General features: G+C 42.8%; 1 protein-coding gene across 3 annotated transcripts; it reads right to left on the minus strand.

Annotated features, from left to right (window-relative positions):
• Positions 1 to 1,011: 1,011 nt before the first annotated feature.
• anos1a (anosmin 1a) lies at positions 1,012 to 24,478 on the minus strand. Of its 3 annotated transcripts, none has more exons than XM_047339018.1 (14): positions 24,073 to 24,478; positions 19,191 to 19,238; positions 10,708 to 10,773; positions 9,937 to 10,159; positions 9,103 to 9,287; positions 8,368 to 8,497; positions 7,100 to 7,305; positions 6,184 to 6,310; positions 5,460 to 5,567; positions 4,739 to 4,818; positions 4,317 to 4,488; positions 4,003 to 4,229; positions 2,460 to 2,601; positions 1,012 to 2,187 (listed from the first exon to the last, which is right to left on the minus strand). In XM_047339018.1, the coding sequence occupies exons 1-14, from the start codon at positions 24,253 to 24,255 to the stop codon at positions 2,135 to 2,137; spliced, it is 1,950 nt and encodes a 649-aa protein (XP_047194974.1). In that variant the 5' UTR covers positions 24,256 to 24,478; the 3' UTR covers positions 1,012 to 2,134. The 3 variants fall into 3 exon arrangements, with proteins under 3 accessions (XP_047194974.1, XP_047194972.1, XP_047194973.1); XM_047339016.1 differs by having other exon boundaries at positions 4,739 to 4,827; positions 24,073 to 24,477; XM_047339017.1 differs by having other exon boundaries at positions 4,003 to 4,226; positions 4,739 to 4,827; positions 24,073 to 24,474.
• Between the last annotated feature and the right edge of the window lie 167 nt (positions 24,479 to 24,645).

The following is a 24,645-nucleotide window of genomic DNA, read 5'->3' on the forward strand; positions in this document are numbered from 1 at the left end:
AGCTATAGAAATAAAGGTTCAGGTAAGTTTTGTATTGTCAAATTGCATATAGCTTAAAACAATATTTATCAAAAAGTATAAGGTTTTCAATTTCAATCAACAAAGAAACTAATATTAACATTATTTGTATACGTGATCCAACTCACCTTCATCTTCTCATTAGACCCTCCATCCTTGCAACCCCAGCACACGACAGTTATATATTGTGAATCTTTGGCCCTAAGCCGAGATTACTTTACTGTAACAAACATGTATTCTACTCAGTAGTTCTCCTCTCTCAGTCACTGCCTGCTTTGTGGTAAACATATTCCGGCTGGTCGGGGAGAAAAACTTGAACTGGTTGTAAATCCTTGGTAAACATGTTTATGATGCTGCAGGCTGAGCCATTCCTTATCCAAATGGACTACCAGCGGGAACCTCCAGCCTCGGCCATATAGTGCAGTCAGTCATCTGTGTTAGAGGATACTCCATCACAGAGATACACTTCATCTGAGCTCCGTATGTGGAACCGTTGTGGCTCTGTATCCTGTACGTGTATGAGGAGACCGCAGAATTTAGCCTGTGCTGCTCAGAATTGCTCAAAAACCTACCATTAAACGTGATACACACACACACACACACACACACACACATAAAAAAAAAGACCATCTATGTGTGGATATTCATAGGAATGTGGCATGATGCAATCATTGCTGAGCCTTTAGAGTTTCTCACTTGTGTGTGCGTGTAGAAGAGCCCTCGTCCTTATTTCCACATACGGTAAAAACCCCCCCCGGGGGGGTTACAAACCTTTTGTCTGCACACAAACTCAAGAATAATGGAGGAAGAATGAGAGTACAGAGCTTTGTTTCCTCATGGCTTTGCTCCCCAAAGGAATACGGCCTGGTTACACCATCATTATTCATTTTCTCAGAGGACAAAGGTCACGACTGGATACCGAATAGAAAATGCTGATGAGGAACGGGTGGGAAAGAAAGGATCAAATAATGCGATCTTAAAAAAGGCAAGTGCTCATATTGACGAGGAATTTATCTTCAGTTAAAAAAAACATCTTTGTACAGGGTCTCTAGAGGTTTACAAAAGGCTGAGCACACATAAAGTACAGATGCATTATGTTTACAGGCGACACTCATCCAGACACAAATACACCACAACTAATAAATACAGACAAACAGTATATACAGCATTTACAGAGCACAGGGGCTGAAACGGTGAATCAGCTGCAGGAAATGTTTTCAGGTTTTTAAAAAAAATGAAGGAACCACTCAGTGACACGGACGAGACAATAAACATTGTGTTGGCATGCAATTCCATCTACAGGACAGCAGGGGATTAGGGCTGGGTATCAAACCTCATTACCTCTCCGGGAGGGAGCAACAGCACAAACAGACGAGTTGTCTTTAAACGGATAAGCTGATTCACAGCGCTGCTCAACTCTTCCCCCTCATCGGGTTGAAATAGAAATTTTGCTTTTAGCGCTCACTCGATTTGATTTCAACTGCTGTTTTTGTTGATGCCGAATTTGATTCCACGCTGTGTCCCAGACCCCAGAGCTGCACACGTGTCTCCTCCGATTCAATTCAACACACCTCGGAAGTGTGAACCCCTATAATCACTGATGTTGAAAGGCAGTTTTTTTCTTTGGCGATTGTTTTCATTCTTTATGTTTTCCGCTACCAGATGTTAGAAAATGGTCGCACCATACCCAGTCCTACAGTGGATAGAAATCTATAGCTACTGAATCAACATGCTATAATGATGTTCATAATAATATCATTTCAATTTCACACACAAGTGCTGAGATTCATCTCTCAGACGGGAGGCAATGGGAAATACAGCTTCTCTAACGAGTTGCACGGGATGTTACGGCTGTTTCAGAGTGATGCAGTGGATGAACTGGATTTATTGATCAGGATATCACACTAACCGTGATACCTCTGTAAGAATACCATGGGTGGTGGTTGGTTACTGGTTACTGGACTGGTCCAGTCCACTGTAAGACACTGAGGGGAGGGATTCAAACCGCTGCCAGTCGGGACGCTGCACTTGTCTTCAGCGATCGCCGCTCTGTGGATTTTCTAATCATCCTAATGTTGGGAGACTCGGTTCATGCAGGCTGATTGGCTGTCTGGACTCAGTGCCTCTCTATGATTGGCAGTTTATGGGGATGCTTCCTCAGCCTGGATCCTGAATGATGGCAGACAAGAGACATGAGGTTAGACTTTGATGGTGACTATTGTCCAATCAATGACATTTAAATCCTTACCCATGTATCTTGCCTTGTACAAAACCAACAGGTGTTATCTAGAGCCCTGTTCAGATTTTGGCAGAGATACTCTTTTCTGGAAATGTCACTAAAATCTACACGCTATAAATCAATCTATATAAATGGTCCAAGTGACCAGAGGATGTTGAAGGTTCAATTCATTGGCAGGTGTTGTTGTTTTCGTGTCTCTTACTGTGCTTCGTTGGGTTTTGGTATCCAGGAGTCTGAAAGGTCCGGTTGGTTGCAGGACCTTCCCCCTCTCCTGTGATGGCGCGCACCTCCAGCCTGTACAGACTGGCAGGGTGTAGGTCTGACACCACCAGAACGTTACCGTCCTGAATGTGAGGAGAAAAAGACACCCGCAGTGAGTGGAGGAGGAAGAGGAGGAGGAGGAAGACAGAGTTTCAAATGCTCAAGGTGTGTGGAATCGTAAGGAAGCTGAAGATTAAACAGGATTTCAAGCATTTGCCAGCCCAGTGGACCCTGAGATTTGTCCACAGGGAAAATACAAATCTGAACCTGCATTAGAAATCAAAGAAATCAAATAAAAAGAGGAAATTTCTCTTTTAGTCCCATGCTCGTCATTGCTTGGATGGAAAGAAATGAACACAAATGAAACTTGATACCACAATGACAAATAGATGTCATTAGATGACAATTCTGAAATGGATGTGAAATTGAAAAACCTGAAAGGTGCTGAGATCAGTTTCAGTTTCAGTGTAGCTGTTCGATTCATTTGTTTTTTTCATTTTCCGTTTGCTATTAAATGAATTTCATGTGACATTACATTTAATTTTGTCTTTTTAATAGGGCTATTGCATTTTCCCCCAGTGGTCATTTGTATTTATATTCATATTTGCAATGTCGTTCCAGTTGAAATCATTTTGCATAATAGTGCCTGCTATTCAAGAACAGTGGATTACATGAAAGTGAAAATCACACATCAACTTTACACTTCTAACCCATGGGTAGGATTTTTTATTTATTTAAACAAGCTCCCCCAGTGCACCCCTTGCACTCATTCTGAATATAACCAAAAATAAAGTCTGAAAAATGTATTTGAATTGTGTTTGTTGGGGTTTATTCATTCATCTTTTATTTGATGATCCAACTGTCTGTAAATATTTCGAAGCATTAAGTCGAAAATCAAATTAAATATCAAAATAAAGCAATGAGTATGATTCTGGCCTACAACAGAAGTCAGATGTAAATATATGTAATATCTGGGAGAAATATCCCTTAGGTGTAATCTAAACCTCATAAACCTGTACGTGTGGATCTTAAAAATTATGACTACTGTGTCTTTTGGTACTCATTATAAGGGAAGGTGACAAATGTCATATTTCTAATGTTTAGTTGATCTGCTGTGTATTCATTAGAGATTATTTGACTGTTTAGACGTGTACAAATGACACAATCTCTATTTTGTACCAAAATAAATAATTCTTTCTTGAAAACATCCTGGGAAAACATATAATGTTACTATAAACCTTTCTGTTTGCTGAATAGTAAAAGGTTTACTTCATTTACATCGATATAAACAGGAGTTGAATCAACAATTAACAACAATCCTGCTACAAACCACACTGCATCAGACATAAATATAAATATCACGAGACACATGACAGGGACGGCAACACATGAGGATCAGAGCAGTCCACAGTACAGATTGTTTATGAACATGTAAATCCAGATATCAAGATTTATATGGCACTACAGTTTACAGCGGGACTGACCGGGGGTAGGATCTGGGACTGGGAGATGAGGCTGTGAGGCAGCTTGTTGCTGCTGTGGTGGTTAGTGGGGAGGAGCTCCGTCCAGGTCACTTGGTAACCAGTCAGCTGCTGGTGGGACAGGACCCTTAACAAATCCCAGCTGAAGATGGCTGTCACGTTGCCTACCCGGACCTCGAAGGATGCTGTCAGGTTGGCTGCCTTCAGCAGGACCTTCTGAGGGGACGCTGCAGGGCCCCGGGGGTTAAATGGTGAGCAAGGTAAAACCAAAACATCATGTACAGTGTTTTCAAGACCAAAGTTTCCAATTGCCTCACATGTTTCTCCAGGGCAGGAGATGGGACTCGGACTCTTGGCCTGAACGGTGGCACAGGAAGGAGTGAAGAAGCTGGTGCTTTCTGCCAGAGGGCGACCCTTCTTGCTGACCGGCTGCAGGAGGACTTTATACTTGCAGGCGAAGAGCAAACCCTGCAGGCTGACAAAGTTGTCCTGGAGCAGACGGAGACAGAAAATCATCATGGCTGGTCCCCGAAATGCCAGATCCCAAATTACAGAGTTTGACCACGTTTGCTCATTAATGATGTAGACGCTCTCTCTGGCCAATCAATAACAATAATTATTTATAAATGTGATCTGCTCTGTCCATGAAGTCTGCAAGTTTATTTTATATGACAATTTGCATCATATGCTCATCATTTTCTTGACATTCATGTGCACAGGGACAATCTTTCTATGCTACCTGTGAGCTGGTCTTCTCCATGGGTCTGGTCTGGTTGTGTCCACAATACTCTGGTCCCCACTGGATTCTGTAGAACTCAACTGAAGGATCTAGTCACAAAAGAACAAACCATCCTGTGACAAAAGGTCTAATACAAGGAATGGATGTGAAGGAGGAACAATTGACTAATTTCCCTCAAACTAAAACTAGAAAACGAGTATATTATTTCTTTATGCTAAATATGTCCTTGACTTTACTTATCTATGCACTCAACACAGATGATATTGATCATTCTCTTCTGCCGCAGGGCAAAATAGGGCATTAATACAGCTCCATTATCCCTCATGTTACAAACGGTTTCTTCTAATCAATGTTGTAAATATACTGTTATTTAGTGTTCAGTTACGAAGTTGCATCTATTGCCCTTCCGTCCATCCTGGGACATGTGGCTCTTATAGTTACAACAGCTAGGATTGACCCTTAGAGGACATGTGAAATAAATAATGGATGGATAGAAAAATAAATACACCACGAAGAATATGTTGTGCTCATTTGCCTTTACTGGCATCAGGGGATGTGTTAGATGTACGTACACCCTCCAGCTACTACCCTGAACCCTCGCAGTCAATCACACCTTTGTTACATCAACATAACCTCATCATAACCACGTCAGAGCAACAGTTTTGTTTTTCTGTCAATCCATGTTTTCCATGCATCCCTCCTTTACTGTGCACATACATACCAGGGCTGCTCTGCCAGTAAACATGAACCCGGAGCTGTCCGTCCTGGTAGAACGGTGTCCCCACATCCAGAATGTCTCCTATGGGTTTGCTCTGAGCGGAACTGGTGGCTTCAAGAAAGACAACATTAGTTTTAAATATGTGACCTTGCATTGTTAACTTTTTCATCTTGAGCAGGGCTAACCAACACTTCTAAGTAAGAAGTGGGCACTAACAAATCATTTCCAACATTTTACAATGATGCATCCGCCGGAACATTCACGTCTGCAGTTGTTGAAAACATTTCTTTTCTTTTTTTTCTTCTTCTTCTTCTTCATAATGTCAGCCTGTCATTTTGAAAGGCACCATGACATTTTGAATTAAAGTTAAAAGATTATTCTGCTCCGTCGCTCTGATAAGTTGGAAGGGCTGAATGATGAGAATGTGTCTATGTAGCGAAGCTCTGAAATATGGAGGATCAAACAAGTCAACTTTGAAGTCAGAAAAATCTGTCTTTAACCCCCACAGGTGTTTTTTCATAAAACTATTCCCATATACGTGTGAGAAAAAACTCAAAGATCATAGAAATGCATTTAGGAGGAAACATTTGGAGCAGGAGTGCTGCTGTTTTTAAGAAACTATTTGAACCAAGCAGTCTTTGCGAGAGATCAGAAGACATTTTCTTTCCTTGTACGTCGTGTCAAAGACATCAAGCTGTACAATCCAAAATGTAAAAAGTCTCCTTACTGCGCTGCGTGTTGAAGTTCAGGACGGCTCGGGGTCCTTTGAGTTGAGTTTGTCCCCAGTAGGACACAGCCTGGACCTCCACCCTGTAGCTCCTGTTAGAGCGCATGCTGTCCAGCTCCACTTGGCTCTGCTCACACACACACACACACATGCACAGACATAAGTTCCATTACATTTTATATTTCTTGGAGGATTTCCACACGCAGAACCTCAGGCACAGTACTTGACATCACTTCAAACATTACATCCTCAGAGGTGAAGCCTTTAAGCAATCCTGTGAGCCTCCTGCGCTTCTTGGTCCCACTCTGCTTCTTGTTTAATGCTTTCTCAACTTCCTGCAATGTGTCCAAACTAGGCATAAAAGTGTTTTCACGCATGAAACAAACCGAACCGTGGACGGACGGACTACGTTTTGATTCACGGCTCATTTCACACCAGCTATTTTGGTTTCGGACTAAACTGAAACGCCTGAAGGTCCAGATCAAACAAGGATCTTCTTGTTTCTTCTGCCAGTGCTCCATGGGACACACACTGTTGTGGACATATCCCGCGAAGTTTCTCTGTTCAGTCTTGTGGCTTTGACTTGTTTTTGTAATTTTCCACCACGGGTTGGTCCATTAACAGGAGATTGATTTAAGTTGGCTCTATTTATTATGTCATTCGTATTGTCAGAAGTCAACTCAAACTCCAATGAACAGAAAGTAATATTAAATAAAAAAGGTTAGAAGAGCAAACAAATAAAATTGAATTGAATTGAATATTGCCACACACTTTTTGAGTAGTTACATAGTAGATTTTTAGCAGCAGGTCATGTGTAGCTTAATCTATAGGACCTGTCCTTCACAAGCTGTTAAAAGACAAAACAGTAGCAAGCATCCTCGGTACATTTCCAAAGCACAGTTCTGTCTGTCCTCACCCCTCTGACTGTCTTCCTCCTCTTGGTCAGGGATGAAGCGGAGGACTGTCCCACTGCAGTCCAGCTCCAGCTGACCTTGTGGTGGTGGACGGGGACGTCCAGGTCGGCAGGCGTGCTCCACTGGAGCCGGGCCGACACCGCCCTGCCAGGGCCGAAGCTCATGTTGGCCACTCTCAGCTCAGTGGGAGCAGGAGGACTGGAGGGGTCTGGGGGGGGGTCACAGGATATTGCTTACAGATGCTCAGAGTAATGGTGTATGACAAACATTTCAATATATTATATATATATTTAAAAGATTTACCTAACTGGTGTTATTTTTTGATACATTGCATGTCGGCTATCTCAGAGGTCTGCCAATCTTCAGACCAATGTTAAAAAACAAAAGTTGTTGTGTTGTGTTGTGTTTTTACTTTTAATTGCTAAGCAGGAAGTACAAATAAAAATAAAGAGAACGTAGATGAAGACATGTTCTACTATGGCCACAGAGTTGCTGTTAACCCCTGCTCCCATAGCTACAAGGCACTGTTTGCCTGTTTATTCATATTGTATTAGTATTGAACGTATTGTGTGTCCAAATCGCAGCAAACTGGACACTGCAATTTGTTGGGCCATAATGAATACACAAGGGTGAAGCTGCTTAGATGATGTCCATGAGATATGCATTCCAGGTATAAACGTTTGTGGAATTAGCAGGTAGATTTTTCAGCAGATAAACAATTTCAGTTCTTCTGATCACTGGTCCATAATGTTTTACTCCTCCACCCAGTCTGCCAGGGAACTCTTCCAGCTCCATCCCCCCTCTCCCTGCCAGGCAGTTCTCGGATGCCCTCTCCTCTTCTCTCATTAAAGCTACCCCCTGCTGCTCTGGGCACAGAGGAGCTGCATGCTTACAGTATTCAATTACACTATCGCCAATATTACTGACTTGATTTGCCCTTTACATAGTTAGGAAAGCAAAAATCAAGGCTCAGCACTAGTTTAAATTTATAACTCCTGGGGTTGAAGGCAGGAGAGTGGAGCGTAAATGTAAAAAATATGAAATATGAAAGAAATATGTCTAAACGCCAACAGTCTAATACCACTAAACATTCCTGATTCATATCTTTAAAATCCATTCGAAGACCTGTCTCTTTTCTTTAGTCTCTAAATTACTTTTATGCAGACATTAAAAGCTTTCAATAATTTACTTATTTCCTGTTATTCATGTCTGCTTTTGTTTATAATGTAATCATTGATCAAATCCACACACACACACACACGTGTCTGACCTCTGCTCGAGTGGATGTGCCTGCTGGGTGTGGTGAAACCTCTGGTCCCGTGGGTGTTGACGGCTGCCACTCTGAACTGGTACCAGCGTCCAGGCCGGGTGTCAGATAGCCTCACCCCCTGCTCTGTGGTCTATGGGGCAATCAGAAGGAGGTGGTTCAAAGAAAAGATGCAGCATCACAAGACATGGCATTTAAAAAAAAAAAAAGGTTTTCTAACTCGAATACAGTTCGTAGCTGAGTTTCAAAACATCAGTAAAACAAAAGTTAAACCAACCAGATAAACATCTGTGAGCTTTCCAAAACAGTGTTTGTATGGTGTTCCTAATAAAGTGCTTGGTGAGTCACATCAAAAGCTTCACGTTCCAAGGTAAAAAAAGGTATTCCAGTGCTGGGTGGGAGCCTGGTGGGACAGTGAGGTCTAGAGAGGACATTAAGGGTTTGATGTTGTGTGTGTGATTCCGTTCACAGGTGAGTGAGATCACCGCGCTTCATCAGTGCAGCATCATTACCTTTTACCCTCAATCAAAACACTCCTTTACGGCAAAAGCTTTAGAGACTCAGTGCCATCAAACCTAAAAGCACAATTACAAGGTGGAGTGCCGCCAGCAGGCAGCACCCAAGGTAAATACATATAGGACCAAAAAGTCTTCCACAACAAAACCTGGTGGTCAGGACTTGCACCCTTTATATTTTCACATCTGATAAAAGGCCATATATTGGGTTCGGTGAACTAACCTGGGCAGCCCCCTGCCAGGGGGTGGCAGTGTCCTCGCTGGGCTGGATGCCAAAGTTCCACCTCCTCTGCAGGATGTAGACCACCGGCTCCGCTGAGATGTTGAAACGGGACGACCAGCGCACCACCATCTGACCATCGGAGAGTTCCTCGAAGCCCAGCTCTTTCCTTGGCTTCAGAGGAGCACCTGCGGAATAAACCACACACAATGGGGGCTTGGGATGATGTGAAGGATTGGGGGGGGAAGGTCAACATGGTCAACACACCCCAGGATGAGGTTAATGTTTGATAAATAGCCGAAATCAACCTGCTGAGTCAGCAAACCGATATATTTGATGTATACAAGTCTTTTCCTGCAGCCACCCCCATATAACACTATCCACTGTAATCCTGCACATCTTAGCTATGTCCCAACACATAGGATATCCTGCTCCCAGTCAGCTTAGTCGATGGCCCCTGGGTTGTGTGCGGATTTACAGCTTTCCACCGTGCCACAGTGTGAAAAGGCAAACCCCCGCTCCCCGCATCTTTCTCCCTGCCTGTCATGTGTCACCGTCAGCGAGGCGCGAACATGCTGCTGCAAACTCGCATTGTCTGTTTAGCCTCAGCTCCCTTTGATCCCTCTTCTGACAATGGGACCTAAGTAGGGCGAGCTCCACCTGACTCGCACTGGTTGTGAGCACGCGAATTGGGAATTACATCATTGATCTGGGCGCAGAACCCGAGGGAACTTGGGATGACATCTTACTGCTACTGTGCAAATACAAGGTTCGGTTCAGTAGATCAACGGCACTCTAAATAAATATGTCTCCGTTAGACCCTCTGTCTCTACTAACCTTTGTAGAGGTCTTTGGGGGCCTGGCAGGTGTGGCCGCAACCGTTGGAGCAGCATTTCTTCTGAGCCGAGCACTCCCGGTCGTGGTCACAGCTCTCCACGCAGGCCGCCGCGAAGCCACTGGCTCTCTCCGGAGGCGGACAGCTGCCCTGCTTGGTCGCCAGCACCGACTGCAGGAACTCACAGCTGGTCACGCACTCCCAGTGCTTCTTGGGAAACACCCGCTAGACGGATTGGAGGGAGGTGAGTTAGCACCATTGGCTGGGTAACGTATTTAACGTTACAGTGGTATTACCCTGTTGGGCCTTGAACAGTTTATAATGTTAATGTGGTCAACGTTTTGCTTCCTGGATTATGCATTCATATGTATTCAATGAGAACGATTGAAGAGAAGACACATGAATATGTTTTTAGAGAATATTTCTGATGGTTTGAATGTTTAAAAAGTCCTGGTCAGAGTAAGTCTATCATACAGCATCCATGCATGAGTTGAAATAATATGAAAAAAATGTAAATCTGATTGAAATAATATTTCTGATTAAATATAAAAGATAATTTAATGACAATATCATTTGACAGGACAGAAACACAAATATTCTGAGTTCAATCTGGATCCAATCATTGAGCCTTCTGTCCCGGCTCTACTTTGCCAAAACAAGCTCATGCTTGATAGATTTTATATGAAATCAATAGTTCCACACAATGACCCCCAGGTTGTTTTTCCATTCCATGAACACAACAGCATAGTGTGTGACTGTGTGTTGCATTGTACCTCGCAAAGCTCCCTGCAGTTGTTCTTCCTCTTCATCTCCCAGGTATCTTTGCAGGGCTCCAGGCACTGAGGAAGTGACAAGTGACAAGTGTTAATATGAGCTACAATCACATTTGAATAAGGAGATTTGGAGGTGAATCTAACTTTCTCGTTGATCAAAGGCAAAACATTTCCCCTGCCAGCCAGCTTCTCTTACCTTTGATTGAACTGCGTTGAAAGAGAATTTAATCCAGCTAACATCTTTATTTCAGGTAACAATAACTCCTCTGACATGCCAAAAGGAATCACTCAGACTGAGAGTTTTGAAGCACTGACCAAAGCAGGTCTGACCGAGGATAAGCTTAACCTGTCCCTGCCATCTCCAGATGAAAGCTTGCTTGTGAGATATATTTTTAAATCAACAACAACAAATATAGACGCAGGTAGAATAGAGCTAGTTTGATAATTTCTGAGCAAATGTTCTTCTTGGTCAGTTGGATTCCTTCCACCTTTCCTTCCTTCCTTACTTACTCTTTTCCTCCTCTCCCTACTTATTTCAACATTCCTTCTTAGTTCCTTACTTGACTCCCTTTTTCCTCCCTTTCCTTACCTATGTACTTCCTTCCTTCCCTAATTTTCTTCGGTATTTCATTCCTTACTTGTTGCTTTATGTCCTTCCTTCCATTCTTTTTTCCTTCCCTCCTCACTTCCTTCCTTATTTACTTCCTTTCTTATTTCCTTCCCTGTTTCCTTATTTCCCCTGTTTTCTTCCTTTCTTCTACCTCCATTCTTTTTCTCTTCCCTTTCTTTCTTTCCTCTCATATCCTTCCTTGTTTCCTTATTTCCATCCTTCCTTATTGCCTTCCTTTCTTTCTTCCATCCATCCATCCTTCCTTCTAAAAGAAAAATCGCTGATAGTATTCCAGGTTATAAAAACACAACACAGGCTGTATTAGCAATAGGATTTATCAATTAATATTTTGTATTGAATAATTTAGCTTTTTTATCTTTACCATACGATAATAAATGTAAGCAGGAGCTGGTGGCACAGTTTAAGCATATACACTTAAAAGTAAGGGAAGGCTGAGAAATGTTGTCCTGCGTTCTCAGGCTGTTCTAGAGCCAGTCAACGGTTAACCGCATTGCCCTCTATACCGTGAGCAGAGGCAGCGGAGGGGAACGAGTGTACACTGATTGTAATTTCATGCTGTAGTGAGAAACAGTGGGGGAGGGATGTACAGCAGCATCACAAGGACATGCCAAGCCGTCTGAGAGTTAGAGATGCACCCCAAACTCTGAACAAACTTTTGTTTACTTAGGTCTGCAGGGAAGATGTCGCCCTTTATGGAAAGAAAATAGGTCTCGACTAGGGTCAACTACTATGATCTCCTAGGTATCCTCAGTGTATGCATGTTGTGTTAACTTGGAAATATGATGGGTGAAATTATTTATATTCCCATCATAAAAAAGCCAAATTCTAGAAACCAAAGCAACACAAGTGTCTGGTTCTTGGTGATCCTGGGAGTTGTGTGGTCAGGGATCTGTCTGTTAGGGTCTCCCCAGGTAAAGTGGTCCCATGGAGTGGGGCTGTGTAGCAAGCACATGGAATTGGAGTCGGCATGGAGTCGGTTGGATGGCTCCTTTTCTGGTTGAGAGCAAGTTTCCGCCTCGTGTGCAGCAGTTTAAATATCTTGGGGTCTTTTATGTTTTGAGTGAGTGTCAGGCTGACAGGCAGTTTGCTGCAGTGTCCAGCTCATGAGGACATCGCACTGGACCGTTGTGGTGAAGAGGGAAACGAGGCAGAAAACAAAGCTTTTGATTTACCAGTTGAACTGCATTACAACCCTCACCTGTGGTCATCAGCTTTGAGCATTGAATTGAAATTGAAAGAACGAGAGCACGAATACAAGCAGGCCAAAATGGGTTTTGCCCTCTAAAGTGGATGGGCTCAATTTGATATTGTAAGGAGAGAGCAAGGTGTAGAGCCACTGCTCCTTTTAAATTGAAAGGATTCAGTCGGGGCATTTTCTGGGCACCATCTTTCTGGAGGTTTTCCAGCCACATCTTACAGGTTGGAGTCGACCTATAATACGCTGGAGAGACTATATACTGTGGCTACATTCATGCTACTGTGTTTTAATAAGGGAATTGTCGCAAATAGCTCGAATAATAGCTTGTCTCACTGTCTACACTGTTACACGAGGCTAAAGCCAATTGCTTTTTTCCGGAAGAGGGTCACGTGATAGGAGCCTGACAAATGAGTAAAGTCTACGTTGTGCCTAAAAAGACCCAATCACCAAGCGGTAGTGAGTGTCTACGTCGTTTTTTACAAACATCTCTACCCATCCAGACTAAAACGTGGCCCCAGAGTTTTTAAAATAATACGGGGCCATCAGTGTTCTCGAACTTCTCAGTTTAAGCAGCTCTAACACTCTGGAATAGTGTGGACGATCAACTGTGGATAAGCAGTGTCTTAGGACAGGATACTGAATCCTAATTCTCCGTGCCTGACGGCTGTGCAGTGTTTTATGTGTGTGTGTGTGTGTGGTGGAAGATATAATCGTTGTCGGAAACTATGAATAAACTGGTAGGAAAAAGGCCGTCCTGTAAATATGGCTGCTGTTACACACAAGCTACAGAAGATCCTAATGAGTTAGCCTCAGGCAGCTAACGTTGCCAGTTTGAGAGCTCTGCATCTCCCTCCTTCATAAACCACAACCCCCCCCCCAAAAAAAGTCCTTAATGAGCCCAATCAGTGGAGCATTAAAGTATTCATATGGAAAATCCCACATGTATGTTCAATAGTCATAAAACTATGTGACAAGACTCCATAAACTCTGTAAGCCCGCGCCATTATTTTGCATTAATTGATATAATAAAAATTAATTAGGCTGATCGAAAGAATATTTTATTTAATAGCTCACTGTGATTATCGTTTAATTAAAATCATGATTCAGTTACCCTCAACTGACTCTGACATGAGGATTATAACCGAAGCATAACCAATATTTTTATATTTTCTTTTTATAGTACATTTCTTCCCCGCATCTGTGGTTTCCTATTTAGTCAACTATAGCATGGCACTCTACTAACATGGGAACATTGGAGCTGTAATCATGTCAATGTGCATCATCCCTGCTGTGACAGTATTAGATATAGATATAGATCCAGTGTTGTTTCTCAGTTGTTCTATGGATGACGGCTTCTGCCAGATAAATGCATCTAATGCGATATAATGGTTAGATCGCTGTAATATAATGGTAATGTTACATGTTACATAAGTCAATGTGCACTTATGACTCATCACTGCACAGGAGCAATGGAGATCTGCCAACAGTAAAAGCAGAAAAATGTTTCTTGTAAGGATTATGTAACTCAGCCAATTTGCAGGTCAGAATGTCGAGTCCCCTTCAAAATAAGTGGTGGATGGTCTGTATTTATATAGAGTCGTTCTAGTTCTGATGTCCACTCAAAGCTTTACAGTACAGTTGTTTGCCACTCACCAATTCACACACACACATTCATACAGTGCATCTATGAGCAGCGCCTTTTTCTATGAACTACAAGGTAAATGGTGATATGTAGCTAAGCTAGTTATTGGGATAAAGTATGCAAATAAATAAATACAATACATTGGCTATTGATTGGAAAAATTATGGCTGTGACTGATCTCAGAACAAAGCAGGTGAGAGTTGATGATTAAGGGAAACATTGTTCAAAGTAACTTCATTAAAACGATCTGAGTTAGTGCTTCAAAATAAGAGCACTAGTGCTTCTGCTTTGATTCATTTCATTGTACCTTTACTTTACCTAACTTTCTCATTACATAGCATAACATAATAACAGTGCTTTATTTCACTTTATTCTGAATGGTTGTACATCGTCTCTATGGTTATCACAAGCTACTGGGGGTACAAGAGGAAAAATGTGTGTCTATATTTTCAGTTTCACATCGCCTCACTTTGACCAACAATATTTGAATACATACAGTATGTGCAATTCCTATTATAATCAGTCATTATTATTGTCCTGGGTTTTAGTGTTTTACTGCACTTGCCTTTTCCAGTTACTACAGAGCCTCAGACCAATGGTGTGTACCACTACAAGGTAAGAGCGAAGAGGGGGAAACAAAAGTTGCTGCCAAATTGACACAGTGCAGTACAGCTATTGCTGCAATGCAATGAAGAATGTGCTGAAGCATGTCTGATATCCCTGTGCCAGGCCTGCCATCTCACATCTCCCCTCCCCTGTCTCCAACGGAGGGCTTGTCAACTAATCCGAACTGACGCTCCCACTCTCGTGCCATTCCCATTGGGCCTCTGCGTCAGTTTTACGCCCCATTTCAAGCTTAAATCAAGCATTCTCTTCCACTCTACCACAAATACAGCTGACTGCGGCAAACTTTGTGATGTGGTTGAGAGATTTGAGAAAAAGCACCTCAGTTCCCATTTATAGGAAGACAAGAGATTTTATTTTTTTCTTCAGATTGAAATCGGTTTCGGGATCCAAGCTGATCTTTTAGGTCACAGAACATGGCTTGTGTTTATTTGGCTGCCGCGTGAAGCCCTCTCTTTGTATGTGTGTGTATGTGCGTGCCTGATTTGTTTGTGTGTGTGTGTGCGTTTTGGCAGCACTCGTGCACCACTCCTCCATGACCAACCAGAGATAATGGAGCGAACAACTTCTCTGCTGACCGTGCAAAATGCTGTTCTTGTGGTGCTCTGTTTGATTCACCGCCCAGACAAACCCCTCAGAGAGGAAATAGGCCCCATGTTTGTCTCTTGCTTCCTGTTTCAACAACTTGCATTGTCTTTGAAAGTGCTCCAGACCTTTAAACATCCACAGACAAGGCCAAGGAAGGAACCACGAGCAAATTATTTTGCAAGTATTTTTTTTCGGTTTGAAAGTGTGAGTTGGAGGCGAGGAGGAGAGGAAGAAAAGGATGTCTGGCTCTGAGTCAAACATCACAACAAGGCCGTTGGGAGTATTGAAGTCCACTAATGACCGCTGAGTGCTACTGAAAGAAGGTCTTTACACCACGGTCAATGCCAACTGTCTCGGTTGTGAGCTAAAAGACCCATGTCAGTGCAAACACACAATTTCTATTCACGGCCCTGATGCTACAGTAGTTCCATCTTAAGTCCCTTTCAAGGGCTCAATTGAAGGGGACTGTGTGGGAGTGTGTTGCTAATCAACACTGGCACTTGCAAATGGCTGTCTGCCTGGAGGAGATAGTGACAGAAGGATTAACAAGCACTCATTACCACCAGGGTCCATGAGGAAGACAAGGGGCCAAACGGTCACGAGCCAAAGTGATGGGGCTGTCTCACAGCAACAAGCCTCAACACACTTCTCATCAGGCCTCTCTGAGCCGTGGAGCTGGAGAGGGACACATCAACACTGGGACTGCCACATTAGTGATTTTCTAGGCCGAATAAAGGCCCCAGGAATATTTCCAAAACTAAATTTAGATCTATCGATCTATTCCGTAATTACTGGACTTTACATCGTACATTAATGTCTGTACAACTGTGACCAAAATCCTAAATTTGAACCTCAGGAAAAGTTTCCCTGAATTTCTTTTTGCATATTAGTACTGGGGAAGCAACAACAAACGTTTACGATAAAGATGCCTCAAGACATGCAGTGAACTTTGGTTAATTATCTGGAAGGGCTGTGAATGGGAACGTTCCTCCTGCCCACCCTCAAGTAAAGACTCTCTATAATGTCCGAGTGAGCCCATGGGAGAGCACAGGATTCACCGCGAGCGAGTCGGATCATTGATGACATTTCGAACACGCGAGAGATGCGAAACTGAAGAAAAAAAACACGTAGAAGATGCTGACAAAGATGTCAACTTGGAAGGACAACGAGATTCGAGAGCATAAACATAAAAAAACTAAAACATACCATCTTGTTATGTTATATGTCCTGCCTCCTAATTCCTGCTGCAGGATGGAGGTCTTTTTGTATCTGCTTGCTCCAACACTTCATTGATGCAATAAGTTTGTCATGAGTGAATGATTTAAGGTTTGCCCATTTAAGCATGCAAATAACAGTGATTGAGGTGAAAGGACCGTGAATACAAGCAAAGTAGTTTTTACTTCCGCAGCATCCAGACGATCATGAGAATCCAAAGTCTGCTGAAGAACCACTCAAAACAAACAATGCCTCCGAACAGAGCAAACCGCTACGGCTGACGTAGTCGAGCTGCAACTTCCACAAAACCCCAAAAAAACACACCTTTGATCAAGACGCTGCAGACACGATGAAAACACCGTGAGCCGAGTCGCAATACTTCAGAGAGCACCTGTCAGCCCTGACACATTTTCTACCACATCTACATCATAAGCTCTGTTGTATAGCTTGATGAAACCCTAAGTGCACAGAGGCCCACGGTTGCTCCGCAGTAAATTCATTTAAGAGGAGTGAATTGATTTCACATCACAACGTAAGAGCCTGTCATTTCACAATTAGCCATGATTAAACAGGAGTGCAATTTGAAGGGCGCACGTCAAACCCAAAGCTCCTAAAGGGTGCAGTGAGAAATCAGGATGTAAGTTTAAGGATGCTTCTCTCTATATCTATCTATCCATCCATCCATCCAGTCTATTTTATCAGCTCCATCAAATACACATATGATTCTGCAATAAATCTGTCCCTTTTACTTAACTTGTTCAGAGCCCGTTCTAAACCTGCCTGTTTGAAATGTGGCTGTTTACCTGACCTGTGGTAATGCTACTTGAGAATTATCCCTTGTCATTAGTGTTTATTTTAACTAAGTAAGCACATGAACCACTAGTATGATGATAATTTCCCTCTGCCTCATATGTTTTGCACGTAATAATATTCACCATGTAACGATGATTCTTTGGGTTGAAACAGCCACCCAAACAACATGCACTGATAAAGACGCCGCTGTCCTTAACATGTGATAGGATGAAGCCGCTCCTGGTACCAGGAACTAATGCACGCTGCCATGAAAAGATTTCCTCCCTGTGATCGCTCATTAGCGGGGCCGGCGTATCGCCTCTTTACAAGCTCTTAATAATGCAGCTGGAGAGACGTCTAATGCGCTGATATGTCACCACAATTACCCATCACTGGGATCACATGGTTACCAAAGTGAGAGGCTGCTAAGGCGCGTTAATATCTGCGTTGCTCAACAAGAAGACCATATTCCTCGTGGGGGCTGTTAAATATCAAAAAACTCCAGGGGTAAGTAGTCGCACAGCCAGAGCGGAATATGATTATCTGAGGGTAATTTCATGAAAGTTACCAGGGGGGGGGGGGAGCGTTATGATATAAACATTATATATCGTGCTTTCCAGGCATGTATCCCATCCATTATTGACTGCCTCTTTCGTGAGTGTTGGTGTATTGGCTGGGAAAGTGCGATGATGTATAGCACGTCCGAGAGTAAAAGGGCCAAGTCTGGCAATGAATGATGGAGCTGAGAAATGGGTAATAACTACTACAGTGCACCAGCATGCATCAGTACATACAGGTCTGTACGTGCGCGCACACACACACACACAAGGCACACTGTCACTGGTTTGCATGTGCGGTGATTTATTGCAGCAAAAGGCACAAACACACACACAAACACCCACAAACACACACACACACCCATAATGTGCCTGCATATGGAGGTAGAGTGATTTATTACACTGGAAAACACCGGTCCAACACAACTTTCAGTCTTTACACTGATCAGCCAAATGAAACACATATAAATGCACAGATGATGCGACAGGTATGTAAAAGTGAACACACAACGTTGTGTGTAGCGCTACAAAATGAGAGCTAGGGGTAGCCTGGGGTGCCTGGCGTTTTTTTTTGTTGCATTTACGACCTCCACCAAGGAAGTTGTGTTTCGCCTGCCTTGTTTGTTGGTCAGCAGGTTTGGATGAGACAGGATTCAAGAAAGAACCTGTGATCAGGGCGTATTTACGAGACTGACATTTACAGTATGTGTGTTTACAATCTGGTGCAGCTTCATTGAATTTAAGGGGACTGTCGGACCTGGGCGGAGGTATGCGTTCCACTGAGTGCCATTCATCGTTTCCATCGCTTCTCTTGGGTGTCTGTGAACTCTGGAGTAGTTTGTACGTCGGGGAATACACATAGCGGCAGTGATGCTTTTTAAAACCAGTGTGGATTTAGTGAAAGTGACTATCAGAGGATGCTTCCATAAATATATTCTTATCTGAGCAAACCAAATCCGTCATATTTGCCATCTTTAAAGTCAGCTACAGGAAACGACCTTGTCCATCTACTACTGATAGGAAACAGGAAACAAAGAGCGGCCTCCCGCTTTTAAGTCTGATGTTTTGTTGACCCCTCCATCCTTCCCGACCTTGTCCCTCGGTGGACTTTCCCGCTTATTTCACCCCCTCACATGACTTCCTCCTTTGCTTCCAATCAACACGAGTCATTGAGTACTACGGCTGGACAGAAGGGATGCTGCAGTTCAAAAACGTTTGAGGAACCAAGTTGCCTACCTTTGCACACTGTTTATGATTTTGACACCAGCCCAAGGATCCATTATTCTAAAGAGATAAATGAAAAGAGGGAGACAAAAGACAGAATCACAAATAAATACATTGTTGGAGTTTAATTAAGTGCTAGAGAAATACATTATTCCTTAATTATAGTTTACCAATGTCAGGGCCCAGAGACAGGCAACGTAATTACAGTTCATTCAGAGAACATCACAGAGCTGCGGGGTTCACAGAAGTGCTCTTCTTCTGCATAAAGACAAATGAGTTGTTTTTCCTGCACAGTTTGTGAGACTCTGTGCCCTTCATGGCTCTCCCGCTGCGAGCCGGAGGGCATTGCTTGAAAAAAATAGTGAGTGCAGAACCAGGATCATTAATCAGGTCACATGAGACGGTGGCCCAATAGATTTCCTTTATTTTATTTCATTATTTACAGCATGACTAAACTGGTGTCTCATCAGCACGGCTGTGTTCTAATCATTTGGATTGTTTGTGTGTGAAATGGACACTCACCAGTGTATTCCTAAAAATATTATTCTAATAAAATACATATAAAATCCGTCTCTCACCTCCTGTCTTAAATCCTCTATATAATCTATTTGTTTTTCGCACATTATAGAATATAACTGGCATTATTCTATATTATTCAATGTCATCAAATCCCACACACAACCAGAACCAACAATTTGTCCAGTTCTTAATTCTTGCTGGAAGTGGCTCTTATTTCCAAGCCTGTTGGTTCCGGCTGCTGATAAAGAAATGTTGCATTGTGTTCGGGGGCAGCAGGATCGTGTATGTCGAATTGATCCAGTCAAAATAAACAACAGAGTGTGTGTGTGTGTGTGTGTGTGTGTGTGTGTGTGTGTGTGTGTGTGTGTGTGTGTGTGTGTGTGTGTGTGTCCGTGGTAATGACAGAGGATATCATCCGGTGCTACGACTCACTGCTTTGTTTTAATGAAAGCTGAAAGAAACGGAGGAGGACAAAAAGAACCAAAAAACCCTACATCATATTCTGTGAAAACAACTCTCTCTATAACACCTACACAAGCCCTGTATTAAAACGGTCCCGGTGCCTAAACGGAGCCAGAACCTAACACAAATTAATGCCGAAGGCAAATTGGAAGTTGAAACATAAAACATTAACTATAAACAGTATACTTAACTTAAATATACACATATGAATATAGGCAAAAATCCCCCCAAAATTTGTCTTATATTAAAGTAATTCCCCAGGCCCTGGGCTGAATAAGCTGCATTTAAGGTTAAATTATTGTTGGTCCGTTTTCTTTACTGGGTTTGCACTCAAATGTGCACGGGGAACACAGAATCATCCTCCATCATGTACTTACACTGAGGCTGGCATTACACACCGCTGCGGGTGCTGGTGATTGGACACGAGCGCATGTGGCCTTTCAGACGCTGACATTCGCTCTGTCAATAAATAAATAGAGCGTGATTGATGGAGAGCTGAGTTAAATTGTCTCCTCTGGGGCCCGGGGATTAGTGGAGTGAAGGTCTCTTCCTCTCGCTCAACTTCCTCAAGTCTGACTGAGCCGCACTCCAGCAAATCACCGCGCGATGCTCCAGTGGAGCCGCTCACACAAAGTTGACCAGGCAGCTCTCAGCGGTAATAATAATTATAGCGGGACACTGTGACTGATTGGGGCGCCAATTGGTGTGGGCTAATATTCCTTATTGTAAAAATCCCCAAACACACCACATGGGCCTAATTAGGTGAAGAATACCAGTGGATATCACCCTGAAAGGCTGTGTGATCTAAAGAGCCAAGACTGGTTGACAACCAATTAAATGGGCAACTCCCTCTGTGGCCCAGAAGACTTCATTATACCCCCAGTGCCCTGTGTGGCAGTTCGTCTGTGGCAATCTGACTGCAGACTAATTTGCTAATGATGATGCAAATTATAGGGAAATAAATCATAATAATTCCACTGATGTTACACTAAGATTTGAACTTTCACTAAACAAATGAGTTTGTATATCCACGTCTAGAGACCAGTGTTGAGCGCGTACAGACCAGCAGGGCTATGTGACGGTCGTAAACAAATGTGGATAACACTTTTTTATCTTCTCTCCTGAAATTCTTGGAGTAAAATCACAGCAATCATGTAAAAAAAATGATAAGTCGACTGTCCATTTCGGCTTATCATTGTGTGAAATAGGCGAAAATTACCTGACGTGCACTTTTGATGAAGGATAGTCACAAATCAGGAGTGGGTAGTGCTCCAGTGGATCCAAATGGATTCCTAATTCCAACAACCACAACTAATTACTACACCATGTAATAAAGTGGCCACAGAGTGTGTATTGGACTCATGAATTAAAAGTGGAAACAGTACGGCCAATAAGAAGTGACTTTAACAAGGTCTTTTATAGCAGAGCTTACTAGAAATGTTTAAGAAAAGGAACCAATTGCTGATTGGCATCACAACATTAATCCGAGACTTTTGGATTGGGATGGATACAACAGTAAAAATGTGGTATTGTGTGGACCTAAAAACAGCATGTGCTTTCAAACTGAAAGTGCAGCATTAGATAGTGACTCTGGCGCCTTTGGAAATGTGGGGTTTCTCCACACAGCTCAACAGCTCTGTTACACAATAAATAATCATAAGCCGTGGTATGTTTCAGGGCCTTTTCCAGCACTGGGTCCCCCGGAATCTGGAAAACACTCACAGAGACAGTCCCAACTTTTTTCTGAGTGGACCAAAGCAATAAAATACACCCGCAAAGGCCTATAACAAGCCCGTCCTGTTGGTTCAGTGGACAGAGAGGGACAATTGGACATCTACACTGACCCTGCCTGTCCCAACACTCAGAGGGTTGGAGGGATGATTCCAGTTATGGTCTGACCCAGACAACCCCCCAGCCCAACACATCCACACCCATGAGGTCAATGTGAGAGTGTTTCACACTCCAGCAGCCATCGATTTGGCATCTGGCCTGAACGAACCTCTCACTGACTCCCTTCTCCTGACTGCTGGGCACTGTTGGACAAAGAATGCAAAGAATGAAGAGCGTTGCATCAGACGCTTTTGTATCTGAGGTGCCGATTTGACAACTTGGGGGTTGAGCCAGTTGCACACCTCTGGGTTTGAGTTAAAAGCATGCAGCTCTAATGCAACGGAAAATCACCGAGGTGTTCATGATTTAGCCTGATTTCTCCTATTTGTCTGGACTGGACCATCATTCTGTGTTGTTATCATTGGGCTAAGTGTGTGCAGGGATGCTGTCACCATCACTCGGGAGCCGGGAGAAAAGAAGCGACGTGCTGCCCTGTGTGTGTGTGTGTGTGTGTGTGTGCGCGCAACTGTGTGCATGTGTGAAGAGACTGTTACTAAATGATCTGTATGAATAATATAATCAAGATGACAAGTCTTATTTATAAACATGTAAGGGTTTCTGTCAACTCTATCAATTTGAATAACAATAGAGGACTTTTACAGCAGCAGTGCAATTTACCCATTATGAATATGTATAGACCTAAATATTACATATTCCAATAATGCATTTTTTATCTTCTTTTTAAAGGTATTTTTAGATTCTGCTGAAAGCCTGATTAATTCAAATTTAATTTGAGTCACTGGCTCTTTAAAGCAGTAACTCACCACAGAAATACTGTTAGCGTCGTGTTAAGGATGCAGATCTCAGAAATGAGAAGTTTTGATTCAAGTCATTAGACTCTGTTTATTTTAATTATAGGACTTTTCGTTTTAGTTTTCTAACAATCCAAATAATTTAATGACAGTGCAGAAATTAAGCAACTATTTCAGCGTTCTTCTGAGAATTGTCTCTTATTTTTAACAGGCTTTCCTTTGATAAACACTTGTATCACCGTGCTGTGCATTTCTTCCTTCAACGCGCTGCATGGTTTCCACATCCCACTATAGTGAGCTAATGAAGAAAGATCTTAAAAGGAAAACACTTAAATTGCCTTATAAAAGGAGCAGGGTTTGGGGTACATAACAAGAGGATATAATGATAGTAGATATATATTTGTTGCTCTACAGTAATACCTTACCATAGCCCGTTATTGGCCATCTTCATTATCATGTCTTGCCTGAGTCTCTAGTCAAGTACTGGATGCTGGAATAACTATAAATAGGTTTGCATACATGCATAAAACACATTTTTAAGGAAGGTGAGGTGATGTCTGATCCGAGCAGTAGCAGGTTCATTTGAGTGGAGGGCGACAGAATCAGTGTCAAGTTCAAGCTGATTGTTCTTCCGTATCAAACATATATATGACTTTTACTTATTATTGATTTCACTCACTTCCGAATGAACCTTTAACGTTTGAAGGCATTGTGTTGTTATACTCGAAAATCTGCACTTTTACTTGAGATACGCAAACATGAAGTCACCTGCTTGGTGTCATACCTGTTGAATATGGGCTATACACATAAAATATGATTGATTGATATAGTATGACAATGGAAGTGGAGAGAATTACCATTTCAGTGTAATACAACTGTACACAAGAGTAACTACAAGTACCGATATGCTGGTCACTTCCCTGTCTCAAAGGTCATACTTTTGACACATATGAACAGAAACAGATATTTGCAGCCAACAAAAGGAAAAGGTACATATCAACATCCAAAACACAAAATGACACTGAACCTATCTTTATTAAAGATTTGTAGTTAATTAAAAGGAAAAGGAAAGAATGTGGCCCTCCAAAACAGCTCTAATGACATTTGTCTAAAAATACTATAGTCAGAGATTTCTTGTGTGGCCCTTGTGTTTCTATTGAGTTTCAAGACAATACATATTTGGCTAAATCCCTGTCACTCTGCTTGCGCGTCATTTCGGAGCGCACGGCAGCTCCAAGCCCCGTGCGCTCCGGTGCCATCCGCGTCCTTACCTGGAGCGATGTGGAGAGCGCAGCGACGCTGTGCAGGCTGAGGCACCGCGACGCACACCTCGCCCTGGACACGCTCTCCGGCCAGGACTCCTCATCCTCCGCCTCGGCGCGCTGCTTCCTGGCGCACACCCCGGAGCCCAGGAGGAAAATAATCCACAGGGACGCGCTGCTTGTGGCCGGCATCCCTCTTCTTCGTGTCCAGGCTGCAGTAAGGGGGGTGCTGTGGAACAAGGGAATGCAGCTGGGAAGCAATCTGATGGAAGTCCAGCTAAACTAGAAATTATATAGCCAAGGGAGGAGCTATACGATCTAGGCGTACACAGTTGGGGTCAGGATGCTGAGAGGCTTCGGTTTGCATCCCAGCATGAAGCTCTCAGTTCACTGGAGCCACAGCCTGTGCCATACATGTCACCTGATGTGAAACACCCAGAATTGAACTGCAAAGACAAATATGACGGAGTAGTTTGCTCAGTTTCATGACCTGTAGGTACAGTTTTCTGTCCAATGAGGGTTTATATACAGGGCCAAATCTTTAATTGGTCGTTTTCATCTTGATTTTGAAGCTATCTCATG

Source organism: Hippoglossus stenolepis, chromosome 24 (genome assembly GCF_022539355.2).
Source record: "Hippoglossus stenolepis isolate QCI-W04-F060 chromosome 24, HSTE1.2, whole genome shotgun sequence".
In the NCBI taxonomy this organism is placed as follows: Eukaryota; Metazoa; Chordata; class Actinopteri; order Pleuronectiformes; family Pleuronectidae; genus Hippoglossus; species Hippoglossus stenolepis.